This window comes from Leiobunum rupestre, chromosome 6 (genome assembly GCF_980474605.1).
Source record: "Leiobunum rupestre chromosome 6, qqLeiRupe1.1.hap1, whole genome shotgun sequence".
Taxonomy (NCBI): domain Eukaryota; kingdom Metazoa; phylum Arthropoda; class Arachnida; order Opiliones; family Sclerosomatidae; genus Leiobunum; species Leiobunum rupestre.
Genome location: NC_143389.1, coordinates 46,614,896 through 46,631,302, shown reverse-complemented (window position 1 = coordinate 46,631,302; position 16,407 = coordinate 46,614,896). Strand labels below are relative to the sequence as shown.

Below are 16,407 nucleotides of genomic sequence, written 5' to 3'. Positions count from 1 at the left end.
TGTAAATAATAACACGAGATTTCGATTTTCTATACCCCAGCCATGTCTTGAAATATTGAAAGAATTTCAATTACCAAGTTCCCAAATTTAGAAATATCGTAAGACTTCAATCGGAAATAAATAAATAATATCAAAAGGGTTGGCAAAAAATCGGATTTTTTCGGAAAAAATCAAAAAATCCGATTTATACGATAATTATTGGATTTTTTGATAATTATCCGATTATTTGATAATAATCCGATTATTGGATAAATATCGGATTTTTTTGATAATTATGAATATTTGGAATTTAAGTTGTAAAATTTAACGATGATTCCGATGAATTAACAACATTGCCTTTTCAAGTTACAAAAAATTTTCAAATTTTAAAGTTTAAAATTTGATAAAATTCATTTTGGATAGTAAACATTACATAAATGCGAGCATAAATGTCATAAATACTTAATACTGCTGGATATTGCTTTCAAAATTATTAAATTTAACTTTAAAAACTGTTTTCATATATTTTAATTTAATTCGATAATTATCATGATTTTTTCATCGGATAAATATCGATAATTATCGTGATAATTATCATTGATAATTATCAGGGACGTCATTTGGGTAGGGCAAGGGGGGGCATTGCCCCCCCCCCTGGATTTCTATGATCTTAAAATGTTCATGCATATCTTGGGAAATTTTTGGTTCTCGCTATTATCCTGAAAATCAATAGCAAATATGCAATAACTATTTCGATTAAAAATCCCAAAAATATGAAATTTGATGGGTTTTTGTCCTTTTAAAAAACTGGTTTTCCGGAGCTCTATAGTTCTGCCCCCTCCTGTAAAATCCTGAAATGACGTTCCTGATAATTATCCATCGATAATTATCGACCAACCCTGAATATCAATGCTCCCATATTCCGTCTGTTTCTCCCTGGCCGAACTAGAGGCTAAGCTGGAGAAGCCGCTTACTAACATTTATTTTTCCAAGTCACACATCTGGCTTGGTCACTATTGCACGTCAATTCTCCCAGTTTATGTCTTTTCGAATGCCAGTTTTCACCAATAAAATAGAGATAAATTGGCCTTAAATTTGTTCTACGTCTAACTTCCGTTCCCCATCTATAAAGTTAATAGGAGTTGACGGAGTTGGAAGTCGGGGCCGTGCAGATGCCAATTATGTGGCCGTGGGCCCTTCCGACTGAAATTTCAAATAGGTGGTGCTGAAGAAAATGCATTTTTGGCACACCCTAAGAGCCACAGATTGAATTTTGGGGTGGAGCCTGGTTACTCAACTTTTAGAAGTTTGGATTACTAGTAATAGACTTTCTTCCCTGTGTGAAAGAGGAGGATTTTATGTTGATTTGTCAATAGCGCCTTCTATTAAAATAAACAAAAGCTCCTGAAAAAAATAAAAAAACAACAGTGGGGTTGGTTAGTTATGAAAATAAGTTAATAAAATTTATTTACTTTTATAACTAATAAAATAAATGTTTATTAAATAATTATTCCCCCGATAAGAATTCGCTAAACATTGTCATGTGAAAAATAATTTATTTAAATATGGTGAGTAACTGCAAAAGTAAATAGACATACACAAAAAGTCTCTAATTTTAACCTGAGCGAGGGGCCATGTAATTTGAAAAACTACTTTATCCCCTATCCGTAGTGCCTACCCCGTTCGCGGCGCGATATTAGTTGGGGCATTTAACAAGGTAGAACATAGCGCCGATCCAACGCCGCCGTCGACGATATTTTATCAGTCGCCGAGTCATTTAAATTTTTTCTACGTAACTTGATGTTTTTCTCTTTCAGAAACATTTTGGAAAAATAATTTATACAGGGTGTATCGTAAATGATGGTAGGACCGAGCGTCTACGGGTTCTACAGATTATTTTAAGACGAAAATGTTCGATGGCATTTTTCCGATTTAGGCCACCATTTCGCAGTTACGAAACGATTGATGAATGGACGACCCCTTCATTTAACTTAACATTTTAAAACCTTAACGCAAATTAGCGGTTTCATTCATAAACATCGGCACGCGGCCGAAATAAAAAATCTTTCTCGGCGAAGGCAACTTTTAATGAATGAATAAAATATTCACGCGCTCACTACAAAATAATTTTGTTGGGACGCGAACGCGCTATTTTTTTTTTGTTACGTTAAGGTATTAAAATGCAAAGTTAAATGAAGGGGTCGTCCATACATTAATCGTTTCGTAACTTCGAAATGGTGGCCTAAATCGGAAAAATGCCATAGAACATTTTCGTCTTAAAATTATCTGTAGAACCCCTAGACGCTCGGTCCTACCACCATTTACGATATACCCTGTATATATATTATTGACGACACCGGTATTCGATCCCAGATTTCTGACCGCGTAATCTCCAAAACCGACGACTTTACCAAGCAAGTCACGCCGTACTCTACGAATCTCATGCTTGAACTTTTAGCCTTGAACACTTTTATAGTTTGTCCAGATATTTTCCGCCCCCTCACGCGTGCCGTTAATTTCCGCCCCCTCCGACCAACCCCCTTAAAGGGAGAGTGACCGGAAAAAAACAAGTTGGTCTCATTCGATAGAACTCTTTGACGCGCACGCAGGGCCGTTAATTTCCGCCCCCTCCGACCAACCCCCTTAAAGGGAGAGTGACCGAAAAAAACAGTTGGTCTCATTCGATAGAACTCTTTGACGCGCACGCAGTGCCGTTAATTTCCGCCCCCTCCGACCAACCCCCTTAAAGGGCGAGTGACCGAAAAAAACAAGTTGGTTTCATTCGATAGAACTCTTTGACGCGCACGCAGTGCCGTTAATTTCCGCCCCCTCCGACCAACCCCCTTAAAGTAACTGTTTATAATTATTTAAGATATAAATTATTGAAAACTAATTAATTAAAAAATAATTTATGACTTCAGTTATATAAAACGCGTTAAGTAAGTGACTACATATGTGTTTTGAAGTTAATTAAATATTGGTAAACAACCTAGTTAAATTAATTACTGATTGAATGAGCTTGTTTGTATCTTGCCTTTGAAACTTAATACTTGTTTCATTACAGCCAATTGTAATTTTTGAATGAAATATTTTGTTATTTTAGTAACCATTACTAAAACATAATTATTAACTATTGGAGTAATTCCATAATTAACCTGTTCGAAATGGCTCAATTCTTAATTAATTTTTTTAACACTCGTTATGAACTAAATTAGGTAAATTTTAATTTTACTTTAAGCCCTAAAACAGAAAAAGTCGTAGTCGGTTATTTGATGTTTTATAATTTTAATGTCTATAAGACGCGTGCTTAAAAAAATCAATTAATTATTTCGCAAAGTAAATTCGACGAAAAAAGTTAGAGAAAACAATTTTTGCTATTTGGACGCTTCAATAAAAGATACTCGGTTTTTACTCCCCTCTCCAAATTCATCTGGGAAGGAGCTATTTCCGGTCGGTCGGTTAAACGGTTAGAATGGCTAGACAAAAAGTCGTATATAAGCCAATGGGAGACGCGTTTTTGCCCTCATGAGAATTTTGCGTCAGATAAGAAACGCGTCGGCTCACGTGTATAAGGAACAGACTAATGTTAATTTTCGATAATATATTTTAAGGTAAAATATATAATGTTACAAAAACTAAGTATAAGAAGATAATATTATTATTATTATCCTTTTAACCAGGTAACTTTTTTGGCATGTTAAGGCTTAGCAAAAAATCCGATGTTATGTTCGAGAAAAGTTTCCAGCTTTCTAATATTTCAACAAGCACTATATAAATCAGTAGCGTAGCCAGGATTTTGTTTCGGGGGGGGGGGGGGGCACACCATTGAAAAAAAAGTAAAAAAATAAAAATATTTGTACGTACGACCATACGTTTCGGGGGGGGGGCATGTGCCCCCCTGGCTACGCCACTGATATAAATAGTAACTTATGAGTCCTGGCTGTCGGAAATATTACTTCTTGGTAATTTCTGGGAACATGTTTTATTTAAGCGCCTATTAGTCCAAGGTGGGATACGGCCACTCCGAACGTATTTTACTGAGCATACTGTTTCTTGAATGTGAAAAGTTAAAATCTTGGATGATCGCGGCAACGTTCCTTTAGGCCTAGGCCTGCCACGCTTATACAGTTTTTGCGTCGCCGCCTCGCAGGTCTCTGTTTTAGTAAGTTAATTGTGCATATAGTTAAAGTAATTTGAATTTCCATCTTCTAATTCAGAAAACCGGGGCTACAGGCTGCTAAATTATATTGCTCTAATTGGGTTTTCGTTTAATATATAAAATATGTTAATCCTTTTGAATCTCAATTCACCCTCTCAAAACTATTAAAGCTGGCTTAAATCAACTATTTAAAAACCGGGCAATTGAAAAATATAGTAAATAAATAAAATTCTTAAAGGGGAACGGCCAAGCTTTTCCAAATATGGCCTTATTTCCGTATCAAAAGATTAACAAGACGTTCAAACGGTTCAAAAAATAGCTTTTGGCCCAAAATGTTAAAACGAAAAATAACGCCAGATGTTTGGGTTTGAATTTTCGCCGCCATCTTAGGGGCTGCCGCCAGCGCCCCTAACCCCGTATGAGCGATTTGCGAACTATCCAAACTTTTAAAATCGCGCAATTTAGGCTTAGGTCTCTTATAACTGGAACGCGGCGCGTGCAAAACATTTTTTTTTGCGTCTTCAGCAGCGCGCGCTTTTACGTTGTTTTTCTGTCTCACCGACTTCTCACCAGGTGTCGCGGCGGACGTGCGCTTTTCGATTTCCCGAAATTTTTTATTTTATTAAAAATTAACCACTTAATATTTTTAATGAGCTATAGGGCTATCTAACTGGTTAAAGCTTGACCGTTCCCCTTTAAGTTAATTTTTATCCTTTGTAATAACACGGCCAACTTCGAACGCGCGTACCGCGCTATAGCGGCCGTGTAAATCGCCTCGCATCTAATGTTAATTTGCGTGTGTTAAAAATACCGCTAGGGTCCCTACGTACGACCAAAAGCCTACTATCGCCAAAGGCGGGGGATACATACGCGATTTTTACGGGAGGGCGCCATATTCGAACACATTGAAGGCTGTAGAGGTGTTTAGAGCGTTTTGATGTGTAAATTATGTCTCTCTTAAACTTTATAAATCTATATTAATAATATATATACAGGGTGTTAACTAAAAACGATACAAGGCCATTAACTCCAAATTTATTTAAGCTAGGAATTTGAGTCTTTCAAGACCTTGAACCATGTCTTAGAGGTCATTTAAAATTTATCTCGAGAACCATTAGAGATACAAAGTTGGTTTGAATTAGAAAAGTGTTTCCCTTCACATTTTAGGTGTAAATAATTCCTTCCTTATTTGACCAATAACACGTCGAAAGAGTTTAGACATAAACATGAAGGTCGTGATGAAAATTATATGTACCAGAGATCAGGTATATAATATATATATATATATATATATATATATATATATATATATATATATATATATATATATATATATATATATATATATATATCCTAATAAAAAATAATTAGATATCTTATTGAAGATAAAAGATACTTAGGTACATCTTTTGGAACTAAATAGGTAAAAAGAAATATTAATGCTTTCGTGCATTGGCGTAAAATTAGAATGTAGGTTGTAATTCGGAACGAGTTTAATACTTTTCACGAATTTTGTTTCATAACTTTCATCCATTGGTTCGTTCAGAATGTATCTTTAAAGTAGAAAATTTTAAAGCGCTGAATCTTGCCCAGTCTTAAGCCTTGGTTTAATATACTGCGTATTTTGAAACGGAAAAACCCGATAATCCCGATTACTATCGTTAAATCTTGGTTAAATGATGGCGATTGCTCCTTGTAATAAGAAACAAATAATGAAATACGTTCTAAGCTTATTTAACGCCAAAAATTCCACGTATTTCGTTATTTGTTTCGTATTAAAAATATCATATTATTAATCCAAGATTTAACGATAGTAATCAGGTTTTTCCGTTTCAAAATACGCAGTAGATTAAACCGAGGCTTAAGACTGGGAAAGATTCACCGCCTTAAAATTTTCGTCTACTTTAAAGAATAATTCTGAACGAACCAATGGATGAAAAGTTATGAAACTAGCTTTTAAATAAACCTTGAAACTTATTTAAAGTTATATTTATAATTCACTGATTTTGCTTTCTAATACGCGCGTTGACAACGCAAACTTTACCTAGACGAGCAGATGTTTGATTATCTACATGGCTCATTAAAAATATTATTTTTGAATGTTATAAAGCAATAAACGATTTTATATTACATTTAAGTTCATATAAACTGGAAAAATTGTATGTTGAATATTTCTTATATCATTTGGTAGGTTGATTCGCTCGCGTTCTACATGTCGAACAGTCTCATCGGTGTCGTGTTTTCTTTTCAAAGCATTGATACTGGTCTTTTGGATTTATTCTTTACGGCAATCAATATGAACTTAAATTGAAGTGACCCATTATTCCGACTTTCCTATCATTTTGTCTCACACAACCTTCACAATAGCTTCATTTTCAAGCGATTTATTGCAAAAATAACAAGAGTTAGCTGGGTGGTAAATTTTAAACGCGGTTACATGAAGAGCGGCGGATGCGTTTTAAGTCAATGAAGGCGCAAAATTGTAAGACGCGTTTCGGGTACAACGTTAAAACCGCGAATACGACACAACGATTGCTCGTATGCAAAATGTTCATAGAACATTTTTTGTGGGAAATAGCCAGACCCTAATGTTCATAATCGGGTAGATATTCGCGATAAACCATTACTGTGCACCGGTTTCCCCCATAACCATTGCTCGTAAAACAACTATTTCTAACAGTAACCTGTGAAAAGATATGTTTTTGTTTGAGTAATTACTCCTAAAATATTTAATTATGGAATTTTGAACCATTCTTCATTTTTTATTAAAAGAAACTAGCTTTCTATGATTTGAAAGAAACGCGTTTTCTAGTGCGTTCTTAGCGATTGGAAATTATGGTAAAAAGAAAACTATTTCTAACACTAACCTGTGAAAAGATATGTTTTCTTTTGAGTATGTACTCTTATACGATTTGATTACGCAGTTTTGAGCCATTCTTCAGCTTTAATTAAACATAAGTTACTTTAAGGATTAAAAAAAACCGCGTTAGCGTCGAGCTAAAGTCGGCCATTTAATTTAAGGCGAAATAGAGTGTTAGTTCACCAGTTTGGCACCGATGGCGTAACTTTCGTTGCCAGCCAAACGAAAAGCATGGGCCAAAGGCAGGGTTTTTAAAAGTTCTAATCGGAACCCGCGACAAAATTTCAAAAATCGTTCTAGTTTGTTATCCGATTTCTATGGGACCACCCCGTTTATAAAGAGTATTACCGTGATGTCATTATCACGATATTGGAAACCAGTGACGTAAATAGGCCAACGCACCCAATCGCGTACATTGGAACGCACAAAAATTGACATGTCACAAGGGCCCATTTTCATATCTTGCATTGGGGCCCAATTTTCCTAGCTACGCCACTGCCTTCGTGTTGCGTACCATATTGTACATCAATCATGTAAATAGGATAGACCTATCTTTTCACGAGTTTCTTAACGAAGAAAGCCTTAGAAGTTTATGGTTAAAAAACATTACTCCGGATGATTTTGAAATATACATAGAAGGTCTACAGCCTGCATTTCAAGGAGGATGATTTCAGTTCAGGTTTGTACCTTTATTTTCAGTCAGATAAAATTACAAACCCTTACTAAATAGACAATATTATTCTAGCAGCATCTAGCGAAAGTTCTTGGCATAGAAATCTCATAGGTAACTAGAATGCTGCCGTGTAACTGGCAAATGTACCAAACGCCGTGGCAGACGATAGCCAGATCTCAGCCAATCAGAGCTCAAAGAGTGGTTCTGCCAAGAATTTAATGTCACCAGAGAGAATGACGTCACCTATCTCCCGCTATAGTAGCGGAACAAAGGAGAATTATATCCTCCTTGGCGGAACCACTCTATGGCCTCTCATTGGCTGAAGGTTCAAGGCGACCTGGCGTCAAGCTCGGCCGTAGACGGCAGCATTCTAGTTACCTATGAGATTTCTATGGTTCTTGGTTTTGGTTTAATTATTTTATAATTTATAAACACCGTTAAAATTTTTATTTCATTTATTTAAAAAAAACTTGTTTTTTGTTAATTTTTCCTACGTGATTAACGTAAAATTTTGGTCGTAGCGGACACCTGGCGGGAAAATATATACTCGTTAAATTCGGGTGATTGACGTGGCCGTTAAAGCGCGGTACTCGCGTTCGAAGTTGGTTGTATATAGCAATAAGGAAGCAGAGATTTTAAATAGACCCCGACGCCGCGAAATTTTTGACGGCGGCGGCGAGCCGGTCAATTTTAGACGGCGGCGGCGGCGCGAACGGCGTGCGCCGATTTTTTTGTCGGCGGCGGCGTTGAATTAAAATACATCGGCGGCGGCGGCGTGAGCCGCCGTTTCTTTATAAAAAAATATTTTTATACTATAAAGTAGAAATCAACCTACCTGTGGTCCTGCTCCTGGTTTAATTTATTCCGAGTATAGGCTTTTTTTATTTACGCTAGTTTAATAACAGCATATGTAACATAATTACTTATAAGTATGCCACTGTACCTTTATTCCATTCAAAAATCTTCACTAACGGTTTGTTTCACCACGAACCAGTAAAAAGGTGGACTACGTTAGATTTTAACCTTTTTATTCATCCTAGTAATTTTGGGAGTCACACTATTGGCTACTGACATATGTATTTAAGCCAATGGAAAACCTCTAAATTGAGAAGGAATTTTTTGTATCCGAATTTTAGTCAGCCCAATGTAGCTTTATTGAAATTTATATGAGTAGTTTAGAAAAAGAAAAGGTTTTGGAAAATGACCAATACGGTTCAGAGCTTTCCGAAAATGGATCAAGTCGATGTCGAAGTGGGATGGATATTCAACCAGCGTTATTAGAACCCATACAAAGCCTAGAAAAGTTAGGTCTAGGCTCAAAACAATCTGCAAAGACCGCAATCCTTGTAGATGCCCCAGAAAAGCCCAACCTGAATTTTAACTATTTTTTCCAGTAAACCTGCTTCTTTTATTTGACCTTGGATTATTAATCCCAGATTTGACAATGCAAATTTATTTTAGAACCTGAGTTTCCGAAAAGTGCATTAATTTGCATATTAATTGATAGTATATTGTAATTCATTTTAGCTCTTAAGCCATGGCTTTTCAAACCTGTTTGTCAAGATTCAAGATTTCTTTATTGACCTGTAAAATTACAACCCAATTGCAACAGGGCGGCTCACCAAACCTGAGGAAGCGTGGTCTATTTGGCATATATCATACATTGTATCACATACATGTATCATATCACATATTATCACAAATATCATATGAAATATCAAAGTTTTTGATGATATATTATAAGTGTTCAAAATGAGTGAAAAAAAATTAAAGCAGATAAGGATATGGCATATAAATTATAAAATAATGGTAGTCGGTTTATCAAACGTAGAGCTAATTGTGCGACGACATAATCGGCATTTGAGATTCGATGACGTCAAATATGACGTTGGATACGGATGACGCAATATCTGTGAAACAAACCGTTAGTGAAGAAATAGAGCTAGTGGCATACGTATGAGTAATTATGTTACATATGTTAACCGCATATAATAATTCCGTCTTCATAACGTTGCAATTGTCCAAAGTAATTCCAAGCTTCGCTACTGCTGAAAACCCCAAAAACCGCGTGGCAGCATTTTAGACATAATTAATCGGCGGCGCGCCGACTAAAATTTCAAATCGGCGGCGGCGTTGAAAAAAAATCGGCGTCGGCGGCGTCGGGGTTTTATTTATAATTTCTAACACTAACCTATGAAACGATATATTTTGGTTTGAATAATAATATTATTCTCACAAAATTAAATAACACAGTTTTGAACCATGGCTCAACTTTTAAAACCGCGTCTAGCGACGAGCTTGAGAGCGCCATTTTATTTTGATATTTTTGGAGATAGTTTTTAGTTAGACGCTGTGGAGATGGCGTTACTGTCGTACGCCAGCCAACGAAAAGCACAGATCAAAGGTATGGTTCTAATGGGCGCACACCGAAATATTATAAAAATCATTCTAGTTATCTCTCCGATTTCTATGGTCACTGACCCTCAGTGTTTGTCCAGATAAAGTGGTCCAAACGATTAATAAAGTGGTTTATGATCTCAAAATCACCCCTATTTCCGAGCTATCTTTCTAGTGACATTGTGTATTGTCTAGTTTTCAAACTTTTGGTTTAGCAAACGATTTTCAACAAATTGACAATTTTGTGTTAGTGTTGTGAAATAACTATAGGTGGCTAGCCTTTCCGCTCAACCCCGAAGTATACAATGGATTTGGATCGTATCCGTTACGTATAAAACATGTAATTGTATATGTAGACAAACGTAATGGCGGAGCTCACTGAAAAGTATCCGCTACACGAAGCTGTATTTACTGGTAATGTTAGAAAACTTGCCCGTCTTTTAAGAACAAGAGATGTTGCCCAGAAAGATGTCCACGGTATTAAATATATTTTTTAATATGTAAAGTACAATTTGTAGGACAGATACTATTTAAAACGTCATTTCTGTTAAGCCTTGGATATTTAAAATCTAATCATTGTATAGGACTAATATTATTCAACTACCTTATAATAATAGGTCATTTAATGACGTTTTGTTCTAATTACGTTTTTATTATGTCTTTCTGTTTTATTCCTTTAGGAAATACCGCTTTACATATTGCAATTATGCTGGGACACAAAGGTACTGAGTTTTTTTTTTCATGTCAATATTTTATATAATTTTTAAATTTTTCTCTATGTAGAATGTGTCCAGCTATTGCTAGCTCATGGAGCTCCAGTTAGGTTAAAGAATAATCAAGGATGGAGCCCTTTAGCTGAAGCTATAAGCTACGGAGATAGGCAAACAAGTAATAGCATGTAAATTATATCTATTCTGCATTACAAATTGTATTTTTTGGCCTGTAGTTGTATCATTGTTACGTAAGCTTAAACAGCAGTCAAGAGAAGCTATGGAAGAAAGAAGCCCAGATCTTATTCGAGCATTAAACCAAATTGGGGACTTTTTCATGGAGCTGAAATGGGATTTTCAAAGCTGGGGTAAAAATTAACGACTTACATTCGTAGTCTTTGAACCTATACTTAGATTCAAAGTCTTTCAGTTCCTCTCGTATCTAGGATATTGCCGTCTGATATTTGTAGGATTCATAAAAAGCGCTCAAATATAAGGTTGTGACTTTTTAAGTGAAATTAATCCTTGAATAAAGGTTCTAAAAAGGTATCATTTACATTCAGGCTAGATACAACATTGGTTGATTGTAACGATATGAAATGGGAAAGAGGAGATATCAGTTTTTTATTTACGGGTGATTCAAAGCCGTCTCAGGCACTTACGGTATTAGACAACAAACTAAAGGTCTTTCAGAAAGTTCGATATGAAGAAACAGAAGCTGAGATAGAAGATGAGGTGGATATTTTAATGAGCAGCGACATTGTAGCGGCTCATATGTCTACCAAGTCCATAACATTCACTAGAGCGCAGTCGGGGTGGCTTTTTAGGGAGGATAGAACGGTAAATGTCTTAATAATTTTACTCTTAAAGGTTCTATTAAAAACAAATATATACACACTTTTATTTAAGGAAATGGTTGGCCCATTTGTAGCAGATTTCTACTCTATAAATGGACTCGTTTTAGAGTCAAGAAAAAGGTAGAAAAAATAAGTTCTTACATAGTCAGTTAAAAAAACTCACTCTTTTGTTTAAAGGAGGGAACATTTATCAGAAGAAGATGTACAGAAGAACAAAGCAATTATTGAAACTCTGACAAAGGGTGGAAATTTAACTTTAGATAACCCAGAACCCCAAAGGAGGAAGACTCTAACACCACCAATGGTTGAACACGTAACGTTTGAAGAGTATATTGGTTCTCAAGTTAGTCAAGTGCCGCATTTGGGCCGGCCAATGATTTGTAAAGAAACTAATAAGGCTTTCAAAGCGACATTAGCCATGGTAAGCACCCATTATTTGACCTTTTTTTAGTATAATTTATTTTTAATATCTGGGTTTTTATAGAGTGAAGAATTTCCATTGACTGTAGAAGCGTAAGATGATGCTCATTGTTTAAAAAAATTTGATTAATAATTATTAATATGACTTTAATTTTTGTAGCCTATTAAATGTTTTAGAAGTCATATCACCGTTTAAACATTTTAATAAGCTTAGGGAGTTTGTCCAAATGAAGCTGCCTCCAGGTTTTCCAGTGAAAATTGGTTAGCGTCACCTTTAATGTGTTTTATTATTATTAAAACATTTCTACAAAATGAAAAATAAACCTTTTACTCGTATAGATATACCCGTCTTACCAACTGTTACTGCAAGAATTACATTCCAGGAATTTGAATTTCGCAATGACATCCCAGAATCCCTCTTCGAAATTCCCGCAGACTATCAAGAAGATCCTAATCGTTTCCCCGACTTATGATGCTTAACAGATCTAACCTTGTTATCTTTGGAGGAGCAAGTTCATTGGCAACACCTCCATTATCATCACTATTCTCACCAGCAACAACCGTGGAAGTCTCATAGCGCTGGCTCCTCCATTTACGTCTCCGTTGAACAATTAAGAAGAAATTCAATAGGAAATTGCACATCTTGGCAGCGACCCAATCACATTGACCCCAACTTGATCAACATTGCCTTTGAAGCCCCTCTATCATTTGGTTGTGGAAGCCTGTACTCATCCTCCATAACATTCTTTATCGAAAGGTAAAAACATTTCCTTTCATTATCCTATTTCGTACGTTTCCTCTTAACAATTCTCTCCAATTTTGTGATAGTCATTTACTATTTAGTTTTTTTAGGACCAATTTCGAACAATTTTTGTTCCCCTTTTTTATCAAACAATCCTTGTATAATTTATTTATGAATAATGGGTTCACTTCATACAATGATAGAACGTAGGGGAATAGTCCAGTGTATTGTACAAATTGTTTTTAATTATGATAAAATGACGGGGATAAAACTGTTAAATTTCTTTTCTAAATATATGTATAAAAAAGAAATTAATATTTATCTTAGGTTGATCAAAATAAATTATAGTAGCCGGTTAAATTTAGCGCTTATCTATGGAAAAAAATATATATCAATATTCTTCATGCCCAAAGAAGTAATGAAAGTTTTTTATACATAAACAAAAAAAGGTTTATATATCTTGTATTTTAGAACACACATCATATATTTCAACTTACATAAATTTTCTGATTTTCACTTGAGACTTTGAGACAGTAACTACTTTAACTTATGGGGTTATACCAAAATTGAAAGAAAAGGAAGCTATGTTTCATCCATATTCTACTAAATACTGCCGTATATTTGAAAGAAGAAATATCTCGGATAGTTAAATCTCATATTTTAAATACAGTATTTTAATTACTACATAGTTCTCAAATATTATAATAAGCTTTTCATTTATATAACATTTTAAATAAAAATTAATTATTGCTGAATTGCAATACTAATTTTGTGTTTGGAGGAAATTTTTTCTGTTTCCAATCTTTTATAAATGAAAATGTGGGGCAACAGATAAAACTATAATTTCATTTCATGTCAGTGCATTTTCCATTGCGAAAGAAGCAATAATATCTTAAATGATAGTTTCAGTATAAAAAGAACCATTTTGCTCTGGTAACTAGCAAAATGGGACCAAACAACAACAAATATGTTTGAAATAGTTGTGAAATAGTAGTATATATGTAATGAATTTGTGTTATATTAAGGGCCAAAGACTTTTAAATATTACAATGTTTGAGTATGACCTTAATTGCTGGAGCAATTTGTTTATAAGTAGTTAAAGAGTTCTATTAAGTTTTTTCTTCTTTTACTGTTTGACTGAAAATATTAGTTGTAAAAATTATGTCCAAAGTTTTTTGTCTGATAGGGGCTGTTTGGTAGCTTAGCTGATAATAATTTAGTGAAGGACTAGGAAAGCAATGGACTACCCACCCTTTCACTAAATTTCCGCTCAGCTCTTGTGTTAAATATTCCTGGTGAAACGTTATGCAGCTTTGACTGTTTTAGTGTAGTAACACACTGTTTTATATGGTAAACAGCCCCTCTAATCTTTGAATTATAGTTTTAAATGAAAGGTCACATAATTTTGTGTTTAGCCAAGAGAAAAACTAGTCAAATATCAACTTCTTCCTAATTTATGTATACATATTTACGAATAATTAATTGGACTATTTTTATTCAACTCTTTGGGGTTTTTATCTGTGGTTTTTTTTTAAAGTTCGACGTATAGGAATTTCAAATTTATGGTCAGACCATTTACGTACTGGTTAAAGAGAAATAAAAAATTTTACTATGCAAAACAAACCAAACTTCATAATTTATCCATATAGAAAAAAGAAAAAGTGTTTGCTTTCCACAGATAAATAATATAAAAGATTTTGGCAACTAATAATATCAGCCTCATATGAAAGATATTTTATCCCTTTAGAACAATGTAAAATGCCAAATCCTCTAGGCCTAGATGGATTAATGGAGAACAATTTTTATTTTGTGATTAAAATGTCAGTGTGATTTTGAAATAATGGAGTTTTTGCCCTCTCCTAAGCGTGAATTTAGAGTGAGAGGAACATTAATCCAATATACAAGTGGTGCTTCTTCCCCTCCCCGTTTCTGTGACTGAAATAATACCATTTACTTCATACAAAATAAAGGGGATTTAGTTTTAGGTTGTCAAATGATGATTGGTTTCAGATAAAAAAAAATCCCCATTGTTTTAGTGTCATTTGACCCCTTTTTAACCTCATCTTTAATAGGTTATTTTTGCAACTTGTAAAACACATATGTTAAATTGAAATTTAGTTCGTTTAAAGGGACTTATTGAATAATGAGAAAAGGTATAAAATTCGGAGCAGCTTGCTTAGGGACTACTTTGTCTTATTTTCTTAAAAATAAGATTTATTGGTAAGTTATGTTTTGACAGGTTTCAGTATAAAGAAACATTATCACATACAGTATAATAATATAATACAAAGAACTTCTGTTGTTAACTAAATTGACTTCTGTAATGTTTTCTGTACGTTGAAATTAAGTTCCTTTAAATGAATAAAGTTGTGTATGAACTTAAATGGCCCGCCGATAGCTTAATGCCAAAAATAATATACTAGAAATAAGCAACTGGAAACTTCACATTTAGTTATAAAAGGTGCTGTTTTATTGGTTAATATAAATAAATGTAAAAATTTCCCTTGCCCAGATAATAGTAAGTTTGTCGCCCAACTTAGTTTTCTCAATGTAAGATTTGTTTTTTCAGTGGCGAGTTAATTTTCCTCAAAATAGGCCCTGATAGTTGTCAATAAATGATTGTTCATATAAAAAAGTAAATGATTTTAACACTCCGTTTAATAGTATATGACCTAATTGTGAAGATTGTAGCGAAAGCCCATGTAATATTAGTTTAATTCTGTACCTGAAAAAATCTTAAGGATTCATATACGTTTAAATTACTGGGGATGGATGATTAAATAGAGATCCATCAATATAGCTTGCGAGAAGCACAACTTCTAGGGGCCATTTTCACCAGTTGACTTTATGGTTGGCCAAGGTTAAAGGCGTCAATATAGAAATTTGCATATTACGCAAAGTTTATTAGTTACGCGTAGTGTCATAGCCCCATAATGGTACTCAAGAATCCTTCGATTACGTCTCACATAATAATAAAAGAAACATAGATCAGTTTTATAATATAGGCCCTAGACAAAGGATATTGTAAAAAGTAATTCAAATAAAAAAACATGTAATAAATGTTTTAGTAGAAGCAGTAAATATCACGTTGAAAGTTAATCCCTTTATATAACGTAGGAGTGGTTTGGTAAATATATGACGAAAAACGGGGCTTGAAAAAATAAGGTTTATTAATGCGAAGAACGAAATAAAAGAGAAAAAATTATGTTTCTGAAGCACTTTTTAAGTAAACCATACCGCTCTGGAGTATGTATGTATTTTACACCTGCAAAACGTAGGCACCCATGTACATTTTATAACCATATGTAAATACGTTAATCTGATTGAAAATATGGATCTGTAGATTGTATTAAAAAATGTTCGATGCGCAGTGTTTGTACTCATTTTCGCACTCTCATTACAATCACCTCCCCCCCCCTTCCCCCTTAGACCGCCTTGATATATGTTAGCGTATTTTGCATTTCAGAATTTGAAAGTGTTACGGTTATGCCTGGGGCCCAAAGTGACTCGGCAAGATTCAAATTACATGCAATTAACTTTTAAATACTACGTTTTATTTTGATTTTTCTTCGTATTTAATGTTTTTTTTGGTAAGTCTTCAAAATTTCGC

The 16,407-nt window shown here is 34.4% G+C and overlaps 1 protein-coding gene across 5 annotated transcripts; it reads left to right on the top strand.

The window, feature by feature from the left end:
• Positions 1–10,329: 10,329 nt before the first annotated feature.
• On the top strand, positions 10,330–16,160 carry LOC149941179 (ankyrin repeat domain-containing protein 13C). Of its 5 annotated transcripts, XR_016481130.1 has the most exons (13): positions 10,330–10,545; positions 10,749–10,790; positions 10,852–10,956; positions 11,015–11,146; positions 11,209–11,275; positions 11,342–11,618; positions 11,688–11,755; positions 11,813–12,056; positions 12,120–12,148; positions 12,216–12,316; positions 12,395–12,812; positions 12,908–13,212; positions 13,269–16,160. XR_016481130.1 is itself a non-coding variant. In XM_090177247.1 (11 exons), exons 1-11 carry the CDS (start codon positions 10,434–10,436, stop codon positions 12,526–12,528), a joined length of 1,311 nt encoding a protein of 436 aa, XP_090033373.1. In that variant the 5' UTR covers positions 10,330–10,433; the 3' UTR covers positions 12,529–13,262. The 5 variants fall into 5 exon arrangements, 1 of the variants encoding a protein (XP_090033373.1); XR_016481132.1 differs by lacking the exon at positions 12,908–13,212; XR_016481129.1 differs by lacking the exon at positions 13,269–16,160 and having other exon boundaries at positions 12,908–13,262.
• The last annotated feature ends 247 nt before the right edge of the window (positions 16,161–16,407 follow it).

Excerpts from the sequence above, each read along its gene's own strand:
- LOC149941179 (XM_090177247.1), top strand. The coding sequence starts at position 10,434 with ATGGCGGAGCTCACTGAAAAGTATCCGCTACACGAAGCTGTATTTACT. Across the intron at positions 11,276-11,341 it reads AAAAAGCGCTCAAATATAAG|GCTAGATACAACATTGGTTG; the intron begins GTTGTGACTTTT and ends ATTTACATTCAG. Across the intron at positions 11,619-11,687 it reads TTTTTAGGGAGGATAGAACG|GAAATGGTTGGCCCATTTGT; the intron begins GTAAATGTCTTA and ends CTTTTATTTAAG.